The following is a 20,523-nucleotide window of genomic DNA, read 5'->3' as shown; positions in this document are numbered from 1 at the left end:
GACCCGAGATAGCCACCAGAGAAGATAATCTCTGGTCTCTTGATCCAGATTTAGCAGAGGGGACAAATCTATGTAATCCCCATTCCACTGACTGAGCATGCATAATTGAAGCGGTCTGAGATGTAGGCGCGCAAATGGCACTATGTCCATCGCCGCTACCATTAAGCCGATCACTTCCATGCACTGAGCCACCGAAGGGCACGGAATGTAGTGAAGAACACGGCAGGAATTTAGAAGCTTTGATAACCTGGACTCCGTCAGGTAAATTTTCATTTCTACAGAATCTATCAGAGTTCCTAGGAAGGAAACCCTTGTGAGGGGTGATAGAGAACTCTTTCCCTCGTTCACTTTCCACCCATGCGACCTCAGAAATGCGAACACTATGTCCGTATGAGATTTGGCAATTTGGAAGTTTGACGCCTGTATCAGGATGTCGTCTAGATAAGGGGCCACTGCTATGCCCCGTGGTCTTAGGACCGCCAGAAGAGACCCCAGAACCTTTGTAAAAATTCTTGGGGCTGTAGCTAACCCGAAGGGAAGAGCCTCAAACTGGTAATGCCTGTCTAGAAAGGCAAACCTTAGGAACCGACGATGATCTTTGTGAATCGGTATGTGAAGGTAAGCATCCTTCAAATCCACTGTGGTCATGTACTGACCCTCCTGGATCATAGGTAGGATTGTCCGAATAGTTTCCATTTTGAACGATGGAACTCTGAGGAATTTGTTTAAGATCTTTAGATCCAAAATTGGTCTGAAGGTTCCCTCTTTTTTGGGAACCACAAACAGATTTGAATAAAATCCCTATCCTTGTTCCATCTGTGGAACTGGATGGATCACTCCCATTATTAGGAGGACTTGCACACAGCGTAAGAATGCCTCTTTCTTTATCTGGTTTACAGATAATCTCGAAAGGTGAAATCTCCCTTGTGGGGGGGAAGCTTTGAAGTCCAGAAGATATCACTGAGATATGATCTCCAACGCCCAGGGATCCTGAACATCTCTTGCCCACGCCTGGGCGAAGAGAGAAAGTCTTCCCCCTACTAGATCCGTTGCCGGATAGGGGGCCGTTCCTTCATGCTGTCTTAGAGGCAGCAGCAGGCTTTCTGGCCTGCTTGCCTTTGCTCCAGGCCTGGTTAGATTTCCAGGCCGGCTTGAATTGCACAAAAGTTCCCTCTTGTTTTGTAGCAGAGGAAGTTGATGCTGCACCTGCCTTGAAGTTTCGAAAGGCACAAAAATTAGACTGTTTGGCCCTTGATTTGGCACTGTCCTGAGGAAGGGTATGACCCTTACCTCCAGTAATGTCAGAAATAATTTCCCTCAAACCAGGCCCGAATAGGGTCTGCCCCTTGAAGGGAATGTTAAGTAATTTAGACTTTTAAGTCACGTCAGCTGACCAAGATTTAAGCGATAGCGCCCTACGCGCCTGGATGGCAAATCCAGAATTCTTAGCCGTTAGTTTAGTCAAATGAACAATGGCATCAGAAACAAAAGAATTAGCTAGCTTAAGTGTTCTAAGCTTGTCAAGTATTTCAGTCAATGGAGTAGCTGTCTGAAAGGCCTCTTCCAGAGACTCAAACCAGAACGCCGCAGCAGCAGTGACAGGAGCAATGCATGCAAGGGGCTGCAGGATAAAACCTTGTTGAATAAACATTTTCTTAAGGTAACCCTCCAATTTTTTATCCATTGGATCTGAAAAAGCACAACTGTCCTCAACCGGGATTGTAGTACGCTTTGCTAAAGTAGAAACTGCTCCCTCCACCTTAGGGACCGTCTGCCATAAGTCCCGTGTAGTGGTGTCTATTGGAAACATTTTTCTAAATATAGGGAGGTGGGGAAAAAGGCACACCCGGTCTATCCCACTCCGTGCTAATGATTTCTGTAAGCCCTTTAGGTATTGGAAAAACGGCAGTACACACCGGCACCGCGTAGTATTTATCCAGTCTACACAATTTCTCTGGCACTGCAATTGTGTCACAGTCATTCAGAGCAGCTAAAACCTCTCCAAGCAAACAAGGAGTTTCCTCTATGTCAGACATGTTTATACAGACTAGCAATGAGACTAGCAAGCTTGGAAAACACTTTAAATCAAGTTAACAAGCAATATAAAAAAAAAAAAACACGTTACTGTGCCTTTAAGAGAAACAAATTTTGCCAAAATTTTAAATAACAGTGAAAAAAGGCAGTTAAACTAACGAAATTTTTACAGAGTATGTAACAAGTTAGCAGAGCATTGCACCCACTTGCAAATGGATGATTAACCCCTTAATACAAAAAACAGATTAACAAAACGAAAAATATGTTTTTTAAACAGTCATAACTGCCACAGCACCAACTTTTGAAGCCTTTTGAGCCCTTCAGAGATGTCCTATAGCATGCAGGGGACTGCTGAGGGAAGCTGAATGTCACAGTTTGTAATTTTAACTGCACCAACTGTAACTTTTATACTATAACAGTGGAAAGCCCCGGGAAACTGTTTCTAGGCAAAAATAAAGTCAGCCATGTGGAAAAAACTAGGCCCCAATAAGTTATCACCAAAGCATATATAAAAACGATTAAACATGCCAGCAAACGTTTTATATTGCACATTAGAGTATATACCTCTGATAGCAAGCCTGATACTTGTCGCTATTAAAACATAATTTATGCTTACCTGATAAATTTATTTCTCTTGTAGTGTGTTCAGTCCACGGGTCATCCATTACTTATGGGACATATTCTCCTTCCCAACAGGAAGCTGCAAGAGGATCACCCAAGCAGAGCTGCTACACAGCTCCTCCCCTCACATGTCATATCCAGTCATTCGACCGAAACAAGACGAGAAAGGAGAAACTATAGGGTGCAGTGGTGACTGGAGTTATAATTTAAAATTTAGAACCTGCCTCAAAAAAGACAGGGCGGGCCGTGGACTGAACACACTACAAGAGAAATAAATTTATCAGGTAAGCATAAATTATGTTTTCTCTTGTTAAGCGTGTTCAGTCCACGGGTCATCCATTACTTATGGGATACCAAAACCAAAGCTAAAGTACACGGATGATGGGAGGGACAAGGCAGGAACTTTAAACAGAAGGAACCACTGCCTGTAGAACCTTTCTCCCAAAAACAGCTTCCGAAGAAGCAAAAGTGTCAAATTTGTAAAATTTGGAAAAAGTATGAAGTGAAGACCAAGTTGCAGCCTTGCAAATCTGTTCAACTGAGGCCTCATTCTTAAAGGCCCAAGTGGAAGCCACAGCTCTAGTGGAATGAGCTGTAATTCGTTCAGGAGGCTGCTGTCCAGCAGTCTCATAGGCTAAACGTATTATGCTACGAAGCCAAAAAGAGAGAGAGGTAACCGAAGCCTTTTGACCTCTCCTCTGTCCAGAGTAGACGACAAACAGAGAAGAAGTTTGCCGAAAATCTTTAGTTGCCTGTAAGTAGAACTTCAGGGCACGGACCACGTCTAGATTATGCAAAAGACGTTCCTTCTTTGAAGAAGGATTAGGACATAATGATGGAACAACAATCTCTTGATTGATATTCCTGTTAGAAACAACCTTAGGTAAAAACCCAGGTTTAGTACGCAGGACTACCTTGTCTGAATGAAAGATCAGATAAGGAGAATCACAATGTAAGGCAGATAACTCAGAGACTCTTCGAGCCGAGGAAATAGCCATCAAAAACAGAACTTTCCAAGATAAAAGTTTAATATCAATGGAATGAAGGGGTTCAAACGGAACACCCTGAAGAACTTTAAGAACCAAGTTTAAGCTCCACGGAGGAGCAACAGCTTTAAACACAGGCTTAATCCTAGCCAAAGCCTGACAAAAAGCCTGGACGTCTGGATTGTCTGCCAGACGTTTGTGTAAAAGAATAGACAGAGCAGAAATCTGTCCCTTTAGCGAACTAGCGGATAAACCCTTTTCTAAACCCTCTTGTAGAAAAGCCAATATCCTAGGAATCCTAACCTTACTCCATGAGTAACTCTTGGATTCACACCAATATAAATATTTACGCCATATCTTATGGTAAATTTTTCTGGTAACAGGTATCCGAGCCTGTATTAATGTATCAATAACCGAATCCGAAAACCCACGCTTTGATAGAATCAAGCGTTCAATTTCCAAGCAGTCAGCCTCAGAGAAATTAGGTTTGGATGGTTGAAAGGACCCTGAATTAGAAGGTCCTGCCTCAGGGGTAGAGACCATGGTGGACAGGACGACATGTCCACTAGGTCTGCATACCAGGTCCTGCGTGGCCACGCAGGCGCTATCAGAATCACCGATGCTCTCTCCTGTTTGATCCTGGCAATCAGTCGAGGTAGCAACGGAAAAGGTGGAAACACATAAGCTATGTTGAAAACCCAAGGGGCTGCTAGTGCATCCACCAGCACCGCTCCCGGGTCCCTGGATCCGTAACAAGGAAGCTTGGCGTTCTGGCGAGATGCCATGAGATCCAGGTCCGGTTTGCCCCAACGACGAATCAGTTGAGCAAATACCTCCGGGTTAAGTTCCCACTCCCCCGGATGAAAAGTCTGGGGACTTAGAAAATCCGCCTCCCAGTTCTCCACGCCTGGGATGTAGATCGCTGACAAGTGGCAAGAGTGAGACTCTGCCCAGCGAATTATCTTCGAGACTTCCACCATCGCTAGGGAACTCCTGGTTTCCCCTTGATGATTGATGTAAGCCACAGTCGTGATGTTGTCCGACTGAAATCTTATGAACCTCAGTGTTGCTAACTGAGGCCAAGCTAGAAGAGCATTGAATATTGCTCTTAATTCTAAAATGTTTATTGGGAGTAGTTTCTCCTCCTGAGTCCACGATCCCTGAGCCTTTAGGGAGTTCCAGACTGCGCCCCAGCCTAGTAGGCTGCCATCTGTTGTTACAATCGTCCAATCTGGCCTGCGAAAGGTCATTCCTTCGGACAGATGAACCCGTGACAACCACCAGAGAAGAGAATCTCTGGTCTCCTGGTCCAGATTTAGCAAAGGGGACAGATCCGAGTAATCCCCGTTCCACTAACTTAGCATGCATAGTTGCAGCGGCCTGAGATGCAGGCGCGCAAATGGCACTATGTCCATTGCCGCGACCATTAAGCAGATTACTTCCATGCACTGAGCTACTGATGGGCTTGGAATGGAGTGAAGGACACGGCAAGCATTGAGAATCTTTGATAACCTGGACTCCGTCAAGTAAATCTTCATCTCTACAGAATCTATAAGAATCCCTAGAAAAGGAACCCTTGTGAGTAGTAACAGAGAACTCTTCTCCACGTTCACTTTCCACCCATGCGACCTCAGAAATGCTAGAACTATCTCTGCATGAGACTTTGCATTTTGAAAACTTGACGCTTGTATCAGAATGTCGTCTAGGTACGGAGCCACCGCTATGCCTCGTGGCCTTAGTACCCCCAGAAGTGAGCCCAGAACCTTTGTAAAAATTCTCGGGGCCGTAGCTAACCCGAAGGGAAGAGCTACAAACTGGTAATGCCTGTCTAGAAAGGCAAATCTTAGGTACCGATAATGATGTTTGTGAATCGGTATGTGAAGGTAGGCATCCTTTAAGTCCACTGTGGTCATATATTGACCTTCTTGGATCATGGGTAGGATGGTCCGAATGGTTTCCATCTTGAACGACGGAACCCTTAGGAATTTGTTTAAAGATTTTTAAGTCTAAGATTGGTCTGAAGGTTCCCTCTTTTTTGGGAACCACAAACAGATTTGAGTAAAACCCTTGCCCTTGTTCCGATCGCGGAACTGGGTGGATCACTCCCATCACTAAGAGGTCTTGTACACATTGTAGAAATGCCTCTTTCTTTACTAGGTTTGTTGATAACCTTGACAGATGAAACCTCCCTTGTGGAGGAGAAGTTTTGAAATCCAGAAGGTATCCCTGAGATATAATCTCCAACGTCCAGGGATCCTGTACATCTCTTGCCCAAGCCTGGGCAAAGAGAGAAAGTCTGCCCCCCACTAGATCCGTCTCCGGAAAGGGGGCCCTGTCTTCATGCTGTCGTAGAGGCGGAAGTATGCTTTCTGGCCTGCTTGCCCTTGTTCCATGACTGGTTGCCTTTCCAACCCTGTCTGTAACGAGCAGTAGTTCCTTCCTGTTTTGGAGCGGAGGAAGTTGATGCTGCTCCTGCCTTGAAATTACGAAAGGCACGAAAATTAGACTGTTTGGCCTTTGATTTGGCCCAGTCCTGAGGAAGGGTGTGGCCCTTACCTCCAGTAATGTCAGCAATAATTTCCTTCAAGCCGGGCCCGAATAAGGTCTGCCCTTTGAAAGGAATGTTAGACTTAGAAGTTACATCTGCTGACCAGGATTTGAGCCATAGCGCTCTGCGCGCCTGTATGGCGAATCCGGAATTCTTAGCCGTAAGTTTGGTTAAATGCACTACGGCATCCGAAACAAACGCATTAGCCAGCTTAAGGGTTCTAATCTTGCTCAAAGATTCATCCAATGGTGCGGTGCTAATCGCCTCTTCCAGAGACTCAAACCAGAATGCCGCTGCAGCAGTGACAGGCGCAATGCATGCAAGAGGCTGTAATATAAAACCTTGTTGAACAAACATTTTCTTAAGGTAACCCTCAAATTTTTTATCCATTGGATCTGAGAAAGCACAGCTATCCTCCACCGGGATAGTGGTACGCTTGGCTAAAGTAGAAACTGCTCCCTCCACCTTAGGGACCGTCTGCCATAAGTCTCGTGTGGTGGCGTCTATAGGGAACATTCTATCCCACTCCTTGCTAATAATCTCTGTAAGCCTTTTTGGTATAGGAAAAACGTCAGTACACACCGGTACCGCATAGTATTTATCCAGCCTACATAATTTCTCTGGGATTGCCACCGTGTCATAATCATTCAGAGCCGCTAACACCTCCCCTAGCAACATGCGGAGGTTCTCAAGCTTAAATTTAAAATTTCTGAATCCGGTCTCCCCGAATCAGAACCGTCACCCACAGAATGAAGCTCTCCGTCCTCATGTTCTGCAAATTGTGACGCAGTATCAGACATGGCTCTCGTGTCATCGGCGCGCTCTGTCCTTAACCCAGAGCTGTCGCGCTTGCCTCTTAACTCGGGCATATTGTATAATACTTCTTTCATAACATTAGCCATATCATGTAAAGTGATTTGTAAGGGCCTTGATGTACTTGGCGCCTCAATCTCACGCACCTCCCGAGCGGGAGACGAAGGTACTGACACGTGAGGAGAGTTAGACGGCATAACTTCCCCCTCGTTGTCTGGTGATAATTTCTTTATCGGTACAGATTGACTTTTATTTAAAGTAATATCAATACAATTAGTACACATATTTCTATTGGGCTCCACATCGGCTTTTGAACATAATGAACAAGCAGATTCCTCTGTATCAGGCATGTTTAAACAGACTAGCAATGAAGCTAGCAAGCTTGGAAATTACTTTCAATAAGTTTACAAGCAATATAAAAAATGCTGCAGCGCTTTTAAAAACAAAGAACTAATTCAGTTATAGTCAACAATTCTTAACGGTAAACGTATTAATTAGCAGAGGATTGCACCCATTAGCAAAAGGATGATTAACCCCTCAATACCCAAAAACGGATATCAAATTTAGATTTAACGCTTTTATCACAGTCAAACACACTGTCACAGGTCTGCTGTGACTGATTACCTCCCTCAAAAACGAATTTTGAAGACCCCTGAGCTCTCTAGAGACGTCCTGGATCAAGGAGGAAGAAGCAGGAAGACTGTGCTAGAATTTTAACTGCGCAACAAGGCGCTAAAAAAAGGCCCCTCCCACTCATATTACAACAGTGGGAGACCTGACATAACTGTTTCTATGCAGAAAAATACGTTAGCCATGTGAAAAAAAAATCATGCCCAAAAAGATTTATCACCAAAGTACCTCACAAAACGAATAACATGCCAGTAAACGTTTTAAAAACAAACTTTTTTTAATGTCATGCAAAGTTATCACTAAGCCTGCTACCAGTCGCTTCCACTGCAGATAAGGCTTAAACATTATTTCAGTATTAACAGTATTTTCTCAGTCAAATTCTAGTCCCTAGAAAATAACTCGACTGCGCATACATTTATCAGCCTGATACCAGTCGCTACTACTGCATTTAAGGCTGTACTTACATCATATGGGTAACAGCAGTGTTTTCTTAGTCAATTCCATTCCCAGAAAATATTGTACTGCACATAACTCATTTGCGGGGGACCCCGCATGCTATTCCCATTTTCTGAAGTTACCCCACTCCTCAGAATGTCGAGAACAGCCAGTGGATCTTAGTTACGCCTGCTAAGATCATAGAAAACGCAGGCAGATTCTTCTTCCAAATACTGCCTGAGATAGAAAAAAATAGCACACTCCGGTGCCATTTAAAATAAACTTTTGATTGAAGAATAATTAAGTAAAAACTCTAACTCCTCTCGCGACCTCCTTTGTTGAGGGTTGCAAGAGAATGACTGGATATGACATGTGAGGGGAGGAGCTGTGTAGCAGCTCTGCTTGGGTGATCCTCTTGCAGCTTCCTGTTGGGAAGGAGAATATGTCCCATAAGTAATGGATGACCCGTGGACTGAACACACTTAACAAGAGAAATCACTGTATTTAGGCTTTAACATACATTAATCCGGTATCAGCAGCATTTTCTAGCAAATTCCATCCCTAGAAAAACTTAACTGCACATACCTTATTGCAGGATACCCTGCACGCCATTCTCCCTCTGAAGTTACCTCACTCCTCAGACATATGTGAGAACGGCAGTGGATCTTACTTACTTCTGCTAAGATCATAGAAAAACGCAGGCAGATTCTTCTTCTAAATGCTGCCTGAGATAAAATAGTACACTCCGGTACCATTTAAAAACAAACTTTTGATTGAAGAAAAAACTAACTATATTTTACCACTTTCCTATAACTACCTCCAGCTATGTTGAGAGCTTGCAAGAAAATGACTGGATATGGCAGTTAGGGGAGGAGCTATATAGCAGCTCTGCTGTGGGTGATCCTCTTGCAACTTCCTGTTGAGAAGGAGAATATCCCACAAGTAATGGATGATCCGTGGACTGGATACACCTAACAAGAGAAAAGGTATCACTGCATACTGCAATACTGTTATTTGAGCATCTTATCTACTGGACTAATATGGCCAATCCAAACTTCACACTTTATTTTTATTTATTTATTTTTGTGTGGCTATCAGCACTTAGTATTGTGTTTAGGGAAGTGCCTAGGACAGCACAAAATCTAAATATGCAACTAATATATATGTATATCTACCTGCTGCTGTTTGGTTTGAAAGAGCATATAAATCCCTGCTGCTCTTTTGTATGATGAGTATATATCTCTCCTGCTATCTGTATAAGAGAATATAGCTCTATCTCCTTGTTGCTGTATGCTTTCTGCAGATCTCCTCTTGTATTTACAGAAGCGCAGCTAATATACCAACTACTCTACCTGTGATTAGTGGATAAAATGTAATTAGTGGATAAAGGTATTACATGTCTATACAGAGAAGAGACAGTGTAATATGATGTATGCAGGTCACTCATACCCTAGTCTTTCCTTGCTCTCCTCTGGAGTCAGCTGGTCAAAAGATTTTGCCTCTTCAGCTCCCAGAAAAGCATCATGGTCATAATCAAAGTTCTGGGCATCATTGTGCGCCTTGTCACTGAGCTGAGGGTCGTGGTGTACGCGATCTTTCTTCTCCGTGGGTTTGGTCAACGCACAAGTAGCCCAAAGGCTCAGGCACAATATGAGCCAATGCATGTCCATCTTGTATTCTAGTGACCTGGGAAACAGGAAGGTTTGTGTCACATCTCTACATCACCAACACAAATCCACATAACTATATACTTATCTGAATGGCTTATTGTGTAATGCGCAGAGGGACGGACAAACCACACGACACAAAAAAACACATTTAACGATTGATGTCATATTACACCTATACACCCCACGCACTGCATTACAAATATACACCACCTATACACCCCCCTCACTGCATTACAAATATACACCACCTATACACCTCTCACTGCATTACAAATATACACCCCCTCACTGCATTACAAATATACACCCCCTCACTGCATTACAAATATACACCACCTATACACCCCCCTCACTGCATTACAAATATACACCCCCTCACTGCATTACAATTATGCGGAGGAGTATTGATAAAGGCCTATTACGGGCCGAAACGCGTAGACCTAAGCACTGGTAAGCCTTATTTCATTGTTTTAATCTACCCAAAACGATCTACACCATTATATCTTTCTTCCACAGGATGATAATCGATATTTGACATTTGGAATGTTTTCACACCACCTTCATTTTAAAAGGTCACTTTGAAATTCATTTGTGGGAACACATCATGTCATTCTAAATAGGACACTTATGCACTCACTTAAAAGGCCACTGTAAGTAAATATTTTCTATGCGTGTTACTAACTAACTACCCCAAATATGCTTTTTATCAATAGCATTTCATTAACATATCTCTACCGTATAGCAGAAATCTTGTCTGCAAATTTAATTGTTTTCCAAACCCACTCCGTGGGTATCCTTTGCTCTGTACCAATCCGTTTACAATACCTAGGTTTCAAAATGGCGCTTTAAACACAAAGTTATTGGTTTAAGCATTTTGAACACTCAGTGCTGAAAATAGTGGGCAGGATAACGTGACATCATCGGCGAATAAAAGATATAACTTTTAGAACGTTATGAAACTTCGTTTTGGAGAAAATATAGGTCAGTAGGTTTTAATTAATGTTTATTAACTTTAATATGTTAGTTGTTTAGCTTAAAAATTATAACAGAAAGTAATCCTTTAAGGAGCTACTTAAGAAATATATTCAAGTTCACGTTTGGTCACAACTTTTTTAAACAGGATAACTCCTATCTTTTTATTTTTAGTATTTTTGGTTTTCTGCACCCATCACTTTAAGGACAACATTTTTTGGACAGTGTGAGATATATTTATATCACTTATTTTTTTCACTTGTTTATCACTTATTTGAATCAGAGGCCACTACTATTGGAGTCACTACATTGGACACTAATATTCACCCAACCAAGTGAAAGATCTTGTGTCGAGGACTGATATCCTAAGGAATATAATAATAAAAGTTTTATATTAAGATTGTCATTGAAGACTTTATTGTATTTTCACATTTCTCGCATTGTTTTTAAAATGTTTAGTTTTTATGCATGAATCCATGATTATTAACATATATTTTTATATGTTTGAATAAATGTTATTGCTAGAAATACCTTTGCCTCCATAGGTCAGGCGCTTGGTAACATACACCTTTTTTTTTTTTATCTATTTACACTGGTGACTGCTAGGGGTCACTATACCAAGGCTAACAGGTACCATTTATTGGCGCTCAAGCCACTATCTTTCCCCTTTAAATATACACCTCCTCACTGCAATACAAATATATACCTATACACCCCCTCACTGCAATACACACATATACCTATACACCCCCTCACTGCAATACAAATATACACCCCCTCACTGCAATACAAATATACACCCCCTCACTGCAATACAAATATACACCTATACACCCCCTCACTGCAATACAAATATACACCCCCTCACTGCAATACAAATATACACCTATACACCCCCTCACTGCAATACAAATATATACCTATACACCCCCTCACTGCAATACACACATACCTATACACCTCCTCACTGCAATACAAATATGCACCCCCTCACTGCAATACAAATATACACCCCCTCACTGCAATACAAATATACACCCCCTCACTGCAATACAAATATATACCTATACACCCCTCACTGCAATACACACATATCTATACACCCCCTCACTGCAATACAAATATACACCTCCTCACTGCAATACAAATATACACCCCCTCACTGCAATACAAATATACACCCCCTCACTGCAATACAAATATACACCCCCTCACTGCAATACAAATATAAACCCCCTCACTGCAATACAAATATACACCCCCTCACTGCAATACACACATATACCTATACACCTCCTCACTGCCATACAAATATACACCCCCTCACTGCAATACAAATATATACCTATACACCCCCTCACTGCAATACACACATATACCTATACACCCCCTCACTGCAATACAAATATACACCCCCTCACTGCAATACAAACATACACCTATACATCCCCACTAACAGCAATACAAACATACACCTATGCATCCCCACTAACAGCAATACAAACATACACCTATACATCCCCACTAACATCAATACAAACATACACCTATACATCCCCACTAACATCAATACAAACATACACCTATACATCCCCACTAACATCAATACAAACATACACCTATACATCCCCACTAACAGCAATACAAACATACACCTATACATTCCCACTAACAGCAATACAAACATACACCTATACATTCCCACTAACAGCAATACAAACATACACCTATACATTCCCACTAACAGCAATACAAACATACACCTATACATCCCCACTAAAAGCAATACATACACCTATACATCTCCACTAACAGCAATACATACACCTATACAACTCCACTAACAGCAATACATACACCTATACATCCCCACTAACATCAATACAAACATACACCTATACATCCCCACTAACAGCAATACAAACATACACCTATACATTCCCACTAACAGCAATACAAACATACACCTATACATTCCCACTAACAGCAATACAAACATACACCTATACATTCCCACTAACAGCAATACAAACATACACCTATACATTCCCACTAACAGCAATACAAACATACACCTATACATTCCCACTAACAGCAATACAAACATACACCTATACATTCCCACTAACAGCAATACAAACATACACCTATACATCCCCACTAAAAGCAATACATACACCTATACATCTCCACTAACAGCAATACATACACCTATACAACTCCACTAACAGCAATACATACACCTATACATCCCCACTAACAGCAAAACATACACCTATACATCCCCACTAACAGCAATACATACACCTATACATCCCCCCTAACAGCAATACAAAAGTACACCTATACATCCCCCCTACCAGCAATACAAAAGTACACCTATACATCCCCCCTACCAGCAATGCATACACCTATACATCCCCCCTACCAGCAATACATACACCTATGCATCCCCCCATACCAGCAATACATACACCTATGCATCCCCCCATACCAGCAATACATACACCTATGCATCCCCACTGACAGCAATACATACACCTATACATCCCCACTAACAGCAATACATACACCTATACATCCCCACTAACAGCAATACATACACCTATACATCCCCACTAACAGCAATACATACACCTATACATCCCCACTAACAGCAATACATACACCTATACATCCCCACTAACAGCAATACATACACCTATACATCCCCACTAACAGCAATACATACACCTATACATCCCCACTAACAGCAATACATACACCCATACATCCCCACTAACAGCAATACATACACCTATACATCCCCACTAACAGCAACACATACACCTATACATCCCCACTAACAGCAATACATACACCTATACATCCCCACTAACAGCAATACATACACCTATACATCCCCACTAACAGCAATACATACACCTATACATCCCCACTAACAGCAATACATACACCTATACATCCCCACTAACAGCAATACATACACCTATACATCCCCACTAACAGCAATACATACACCTATGCATCCCCACTAACAGCAATACATACACCTATGCATCCCCACTAACAGCAATACATACACCTATACATCCCCACTAACAGCAATACATACACCTATACATCCCCCCTACCAGCAATGCATACACCTATACATCCCCCCTACCAGCAATACAAACAACTATACATCCCCACTAACAGCAATGCATACACCTATACATCCCCCCTACCAGCAATACATACACCTATACATCCCCCCTACCAGCAATACAAACATACACCTATACATCCCCCCTACCAGCAATACATACACCTATACATCCCCCCTACCAGCAATACATACACCTATACATCCCCCCTACCAGCAATACATACACCTATACATCCCCACTAACAGCAATACATACACCTATACATCCCCCCTACCAGCAATACAAAAGTACACCTATACATCCCCACCTATCTCCTATAACCCGTCAGACCTCAGCTTGTCAGCCAGTCCCGTTACTCCTATAACCCGTCAGACCTCAGCTTGTCAGCCCGTCCTGTTACTCCTATAACCCCATAAGACCTCAGCTTGTCAGCCAGTCCCGTTACTCCTATAACCCCATAAGACCTGAGCTTGTCAGCCAGTCCTGTTACTCCTATAACCCCATAAGACCTCAGCTTGTCAGCCTGTCCTGTTACTCCTATAACCCCATAAGACCTCAGATTGTCAGCAAGTCCTGCTACTCCCATAACACATCAGACCTCAGCCAGTCATGTTACTCCCATAAGACATCAGTTTGTCAACCAGTCCCGTTACTCCTATAACCCATCAGACCTAAGCTTGTCAGCCAGTCCTGTTACTCCTATAACCCATCAGACCTCAGTTTGCAGCCAGTCCCGTTACTCCTATGACCCATCATATCTCAGTTTGTCACCCCGTCCCTTTACTCCTATAACCTGTCAGACATAAGCTTGTCAGCCAGTCCTGTTACTGCTATAGCCCATCAGACCTCAGCTTGTCAGCCAGTCCTGTTACTCCCATAACACAGACCTCAGCTTGTCAGCCAGTCCTGTTACTCCCATAACAGAGACCTCAGCTTATCAGCCCGTCCTGTTACTCCCATAACACAGACCTCAGCTTGTCAGCCAGTCCTGTTACTCGCATAACACAGACCGCAGCTTGTCAGCCAGTCCTGTTACTCGCATAACACAGACCTCAGCTTGTCAACCAGTCCTGTTACTCCTATAACCCGTCATACCTCAGCTTGTCAGCCAGTCCTGTTACTCCTATAACCCGTCATACCTCAGCTTGTCAGCCAGTCCTGTTACTCTCATAACACAGACCTCAGCTTGTCAGCCCGTCCCGTTACTCTATAACCCATAAGACCTCAGCTTGTCAGCCAGTCCTGTTACTCCTATAACCCGTCATACCTCAGCTTGTCAGCCAGTCCTGTTACTCCTATAACCCGTCATACCTCAGCTTGTCAGTCAGTCCTGTTACTCCTATAACCCGTCATACCTCAGCTTGTCAGCCAGTCCTGTTACTCCCATAACACAGACCTCAGCTTGTCAGCCCGTCCCGTTACTCTATAACCCATAAGACCTCAGCTTGTCAGCCAGTCCCGTTACTCTTATAGCCAATAAGACCTCAGCTTGTCAGCCAGTCCCGTTACTCCTATAGGCCATAAGACCTCAGCTTGTCAGCCAGTCCCGTTACTCCTATAGCCCATAAGACCTCAGCTTGTCAGCCAGTCCCGTTACTCCTATAGCCCATAAGACCTCAGCTTGTCAGCCAGTCCTGTTACTCCTATAGCCCATAAGACCTCAGCTTGTCAGCCAGTCCCGTTACTCTATAACCCATAGGACCTCAGCTTGTCAGCCAGTCCCGTTACTCTATAACCCATAGGATCTCAGCTTGTCAGCCAGTCCCGTTACTCCTATAGCCCATAAGACCTCAGCTTGTCAGCCAGTCCCGTTACTCCTATAGCCCATAAGACCTCAGCTTGTCAGCCCGTCCCGTTACTCTATAACCCATAAGACCTCAGCTTGTCAGACCGTCCCGTTATTCCTATAACCCATAAGACCTCAGCTTGTCAGCCAGTCCCGTTACTCCTATAGCCCATAAGACCTCAGCTTGTCAGCCCGTCCCGTTACTCTATAACCCATAAGACCTCAGCTTGTCAGACCGTCCTGTTACTCCTATAGCCCATAAGACCTCAGCTTGTCAGCCAGTCCCGTTACTCCTATAGCCCATAAGACCTCAGCTTGTCAGCCCGTCCCGTTACTCTATAACCCATAAGACCTCAGCTTGTCAGCCAGTCCCGTTATTCCTATAACCCATAAGACCTCAGCTTGTCAGCCAGTCCCGTTACTCCTATAGCCCATAAGACCTCAGCTTGTCAGCCCGTCCCGTTACTCTATAACCAATAAGACCTCAGCTTGTCAGCCAGTCCCGTTATTCCTATAACCCATAAGACCTCAGCTTGTCAGACCGTCCTGTTACTCCTATAGCCCATAAGACCTCAGCTTGTCAGCCCGTCCCGTTACTCTATAACCCATAAGACCTCAGCTTGTCAGCCAGTCCCGTTATTCCTATAGCCCATAAGACCTCAGCTTGTCAGCCAGTCCCGTTACTCCTATAGCCCATAAGACCTCAGCTTGTCAGCCCGTCCCGTTACTCTATAACCCATAAGACCTCAGCTTGTCAGACCGTCCCGTTATTCCTATAACCCATAAGACCTCAGGTTGTCAGCCAGTCCCGTTACTCCTATAGCCCATAAGACCTCAGCTTGTCAGCCAGTTCCGTCACTCTATAACCCTTAGGACCTCAGCTTGTCAGACCGTCCCGTTACTCCTATAACCCATAAGACCTCAGCCAGTCCCGATACTCCTATAACCCGTCAGGCCTCAGCTTTTAATGCCAGTTCCGTTACTACTATAACCGTAACAGCCGAACCTATGAGACTGTCACGTTTTAAACCTTCTCTTGTTTAAAAAAAAAAAAGCCGGTCCCGTTACCTCGCTACCTAGCGGCTCCTATCTCAGATCTCTCGGTCACACGCATACACCGGAAGTAGCTGTACAACACAAATGGGCGGGGCTTCCTGCGTTTACATCACCAAAGCCTCGCCCGCTTGCTGCTCCCTCAAGCACCGCCCATAATCTGTGCTGTGTGCTGATTGGCTGCCTATTTGACAAAGGGCGGGAGACACAATATGGTTGGTTCAAAACCGCCACGTCCACATGGGCGCGCGTAAGTTTCTATGGCTCGTTCAAGAAGCCACTTGATCGCGCAGGAAAGATTTGTGAACGTGCAGGAAATGGCGGGAATTATGTTACTGTAACTTACTGACGGATAGTGGTTTGTATATTGGTGTTAAAACGTTTAAATAAATCCCTAGTGAGTCATGTGCAGTTATATATTCACTAATACACAACTTATTCTGTAATAATATCTATATGTATTATATACTGATGTGTAAATAAATCCCTAGTGAGTCATGTGCAGTTATATATTCACTAATACATAACTTATACTGTAATATCTATATGTATTATATACTGACGTGTAAATAAATCCCTAGTGAGTCATATGCAGTTATATATTCACTAATACACAACTTATTCTGTAATAATATCTATATGTGTTATATACTGACGTGTAAATAAATCCCTAGTGAGTCATGTGCAGTTATATATTCACTAATACACAACTTATTCTGTAATAATATCTATATGTATTATATACTGATGTGTAAATAAATCCCTAGTGAGTCATGTGCAGTTATATATACACAACTTATACTGTAATAATATCTATATGTATTATATACTGATGTATAAATAAATCCCTAGTGAGTCATGTGCAGTTATATATTCACTAATACACAACTTATACTGTAATATCTATATGTGTGTATATACTGATGTATAAATAAATCCCTAGTGAGTCATGTGCAGTTATATATTCACTAATACACAACTTATACTGTAATATCTATATGTGTGTATATACTGATGTATAAATAAATCCCTAGTGAGTCATATGCAGTTATATATTCACTAATACACAACTTATACTGTAATATCTATATGTGTGTATATACTGATGTATAAATAAATCCCTAGTGAGTCATGTGCAGTTATATATTCACTAATACATAACTTATACTGTAATAATATCTATATGTATTATATACTGACGTGTAAATAAATCCCTAGTGAGTCATATGCAGTTATATATTCACTAATACATAACTTATACTGTAATAATATCTATATGTATTATATACTGACGTGTAAATAAATCCCTAGTGAGTCATATGCAGTTATATATTCACTAATACATAACTTATACTGTAATAATATCTATATGTATTATATACTGATGTGTAAATAAATCCCTAGTGAGTCATGTGCAGTTATATATTCACTAATACACAACTTATACTGTAATAATATCTATATGTATGTATATACTGACGTATAAATAAATCCCTAGTGAGTCATATGCAGTTATATATTCACTAATACACAACTTATACTGTAATAATATCTATATGTGTGTATATACTGATGTGTAAATAAATCCCTAGTGAGTCATGTGCAGTTATATATTCACTAATACATAACTTATACTGTAATATCTATATGTGTGTATATACTGATGTGTAAATAAATCCCTAGTGAGTCATATGCAGTTATATATTCACTAATACATAACTTATACTGTAATATCTATATGTGTGTATATACTGACGTATAAATAAATCCCTAGTGAGTCATATGCAGTTATATATTCACTAATACATAACTTATACTGTAATATCTATATGTATGTATATACTGACGTGTAAATAAATCCCTAGTGAGTCATATGCAGTTATATATTCACTAATACACAACTTATACTTTAATAATATCTATATGTATGTATATAGTGACGGGTAAATAAATCACTAGTGAGTCATATGTAGTTATATATACACTAATACACAACTTATACTGTAATAATATCTATATGTATGTATATACTGACGTGTAAATAAATCCCTAGTGAGTCATGCAGTTATATATTGTCAGATTACTTTTGTGTTTAGCCTCTGAATTTAGAATATAGCAGTTTAGAATGAGTTTTATATATATGGGTATGTAACACAAAGTTGGTAACTGGGTCGCCTAAGTGACCAACTGTGTGTGTTAATATTGCCCAAGTAACTTATATCACATATATATGTTTGCTTTGTATGTGATAAGAGTTTAGCAGGCTTAAATAGAAGTTACAGCACAAAAGATGTATAAATGTAGCGTGGAGAGCGGTACAGCTATTGATAATTGTAGATTGAAGGCTCAGTGTATAAAAATAATCAATACACCAAAAATAGTGCACCAAAAATTAAACAACAGAAAAAACCTGCAAGGAAAGAAACAAGACACAATGTGTATTGATTTTTGGTGCACTACTTTTAATTCTTGTTTCTTTCCTTGCAGGTTTTTTCTGTTGTTTAATTTTTGGTGCACTATTTTTGGTGTATTGATTATTTTTATACACTGAGCCTTCTTTCACACTGGACAGCACAGAATAAACAGACTACCATTGGATTTCTTTTGAACACTTATAGGATTTCCTTTGGACACTCATAGGATTTTTTCCTTAAACACTTTGAGGCACTCACAGGATTGTTTTTAATATTGACTTTGATTTTTTTGAATTTCCCAGGACACCGCACTTATAATTTTTTCACTGACTAAATTTTTCACATTCGGATTTCCTTTTTACATTTTACACATTTTTCATTTTCCTTTTTTATATTTTTACACGGACACTCACTACCAAGAGTAGAAATTTTTTTATTAACTCACTTGGACATCATCCATTGAACATTCATTTTTTAATCACATTTTTTACTTTTTTCCATAATTATTTTTAATTTCCAATTGTACTTATTGTTGTTTTTTATCTGTCCCTTTGGTAACCCACTGGGACATATTGTACTGTATAGGGTAACTCCATAACAGTCTGTTCCTCACTATAGAGATAGAATGTTTTTAGACTTTTAGATCATTGTTTTTAAAATTTTAGCGTGGATCCATGCAGTTGTAATAACATAATAATAAATCCTTATTTTAACCTTAGCCTCCGTATTGCTGGCGCCTGAGTATACCCTTTGCATTTCTGTTCACACTTGGTGGTAGCTAGGTACCACCGTCTCAGGCACACAAGGTTTAGTTGGCGCTGGGATACATCTCCTCTTTCCACTAATTGTAGATTGACTTATAACAGCGATGAACACTAATAACAAACTTTAGCGTTATCTGGTTATGAGCATATAACTTGTAACAGTTCACTTTTATACAACCTGAGCCCAAAGTACAGCGTGGAGAAGTTAGTGCGGTCGGCAATAGCTGATGACGTCAGCCGAATACACAGTGTGATGCGTGTGAGACAAGGTAGGAGCTGCGTCGCACAGTGTGTAGATGTGACAGGCAGCTCAGGCGGCAGAGATTAGGAACTTCGTTGGTGAGACGTAACTCGACCTCCGGTATTAGCTTGCTAAGGAACAGCAAGTAGGCAAGGGAATTTCTGGGCTAGTAAGGAATTTACTAGCAGACACGAAAAAATTAACCAAGCAATGATGAGTGGAAGAGGAGGTGCTTAAATACCAGTGGTTAAGAGTGGAAGATGAATCCTTAAAGGGACAGAGGAGGCAAACCCTGACAGAGCCCCCCCCCCCCAAGGAAACCACTGCGAGGTTTCAAGGCACTGGTCTATCTGGGTTACGACGATGGAATAGGGAGACCAGACGTGGAGCCATGACATTAGTCG

The 20,523-nt window shown here is 41.6% G+C and overlaps 1 protein-coding gene across 2 annotated transcripts in view; it reads right to left on the bottom strand.

Moving 5' to 3' along the window:
- The window catches only part of CALU (calumenin), a gene marked incomplete at its 3' end in the record, with an annotated part of 98,429 nt that extends 81,603 nt beyond the window's left edge, over positions 1 to 16,826 (bottom strand). For both annotated transcript variants that reach the window (XM_053716321.1, XM_053716322.1), the window contains 2 exon segments: positions 9,517 to 9,753; positions 16,716 to 16,826. In XM_053716321.1, coding sequence (XP_053572296.1) covers positions 9,517 to 9,737 — 221 coding nt within the window.
- Positions 16,827 to 20,523: the final 3,697 nt, after the last annotated feature.

Source organism: Bombina bombina, chromosome 6 (assembly GCF_027579735.1).
Source record: "Bombina bombina isolate aBomBom1 chromosome 6, aBomBom1.pri, whole genome shotgun sequence".
Lineage (NCBI taxonomy): Eukaryota > Metazoa > Chordata > Amphibia > Anura > Bombinatoridae > Bombina > Bombina bombina.
Note: the sequence above shows the minus strand (reverse complement) of the source record. Positions and strands in the feature narration are given on the sequence as shown.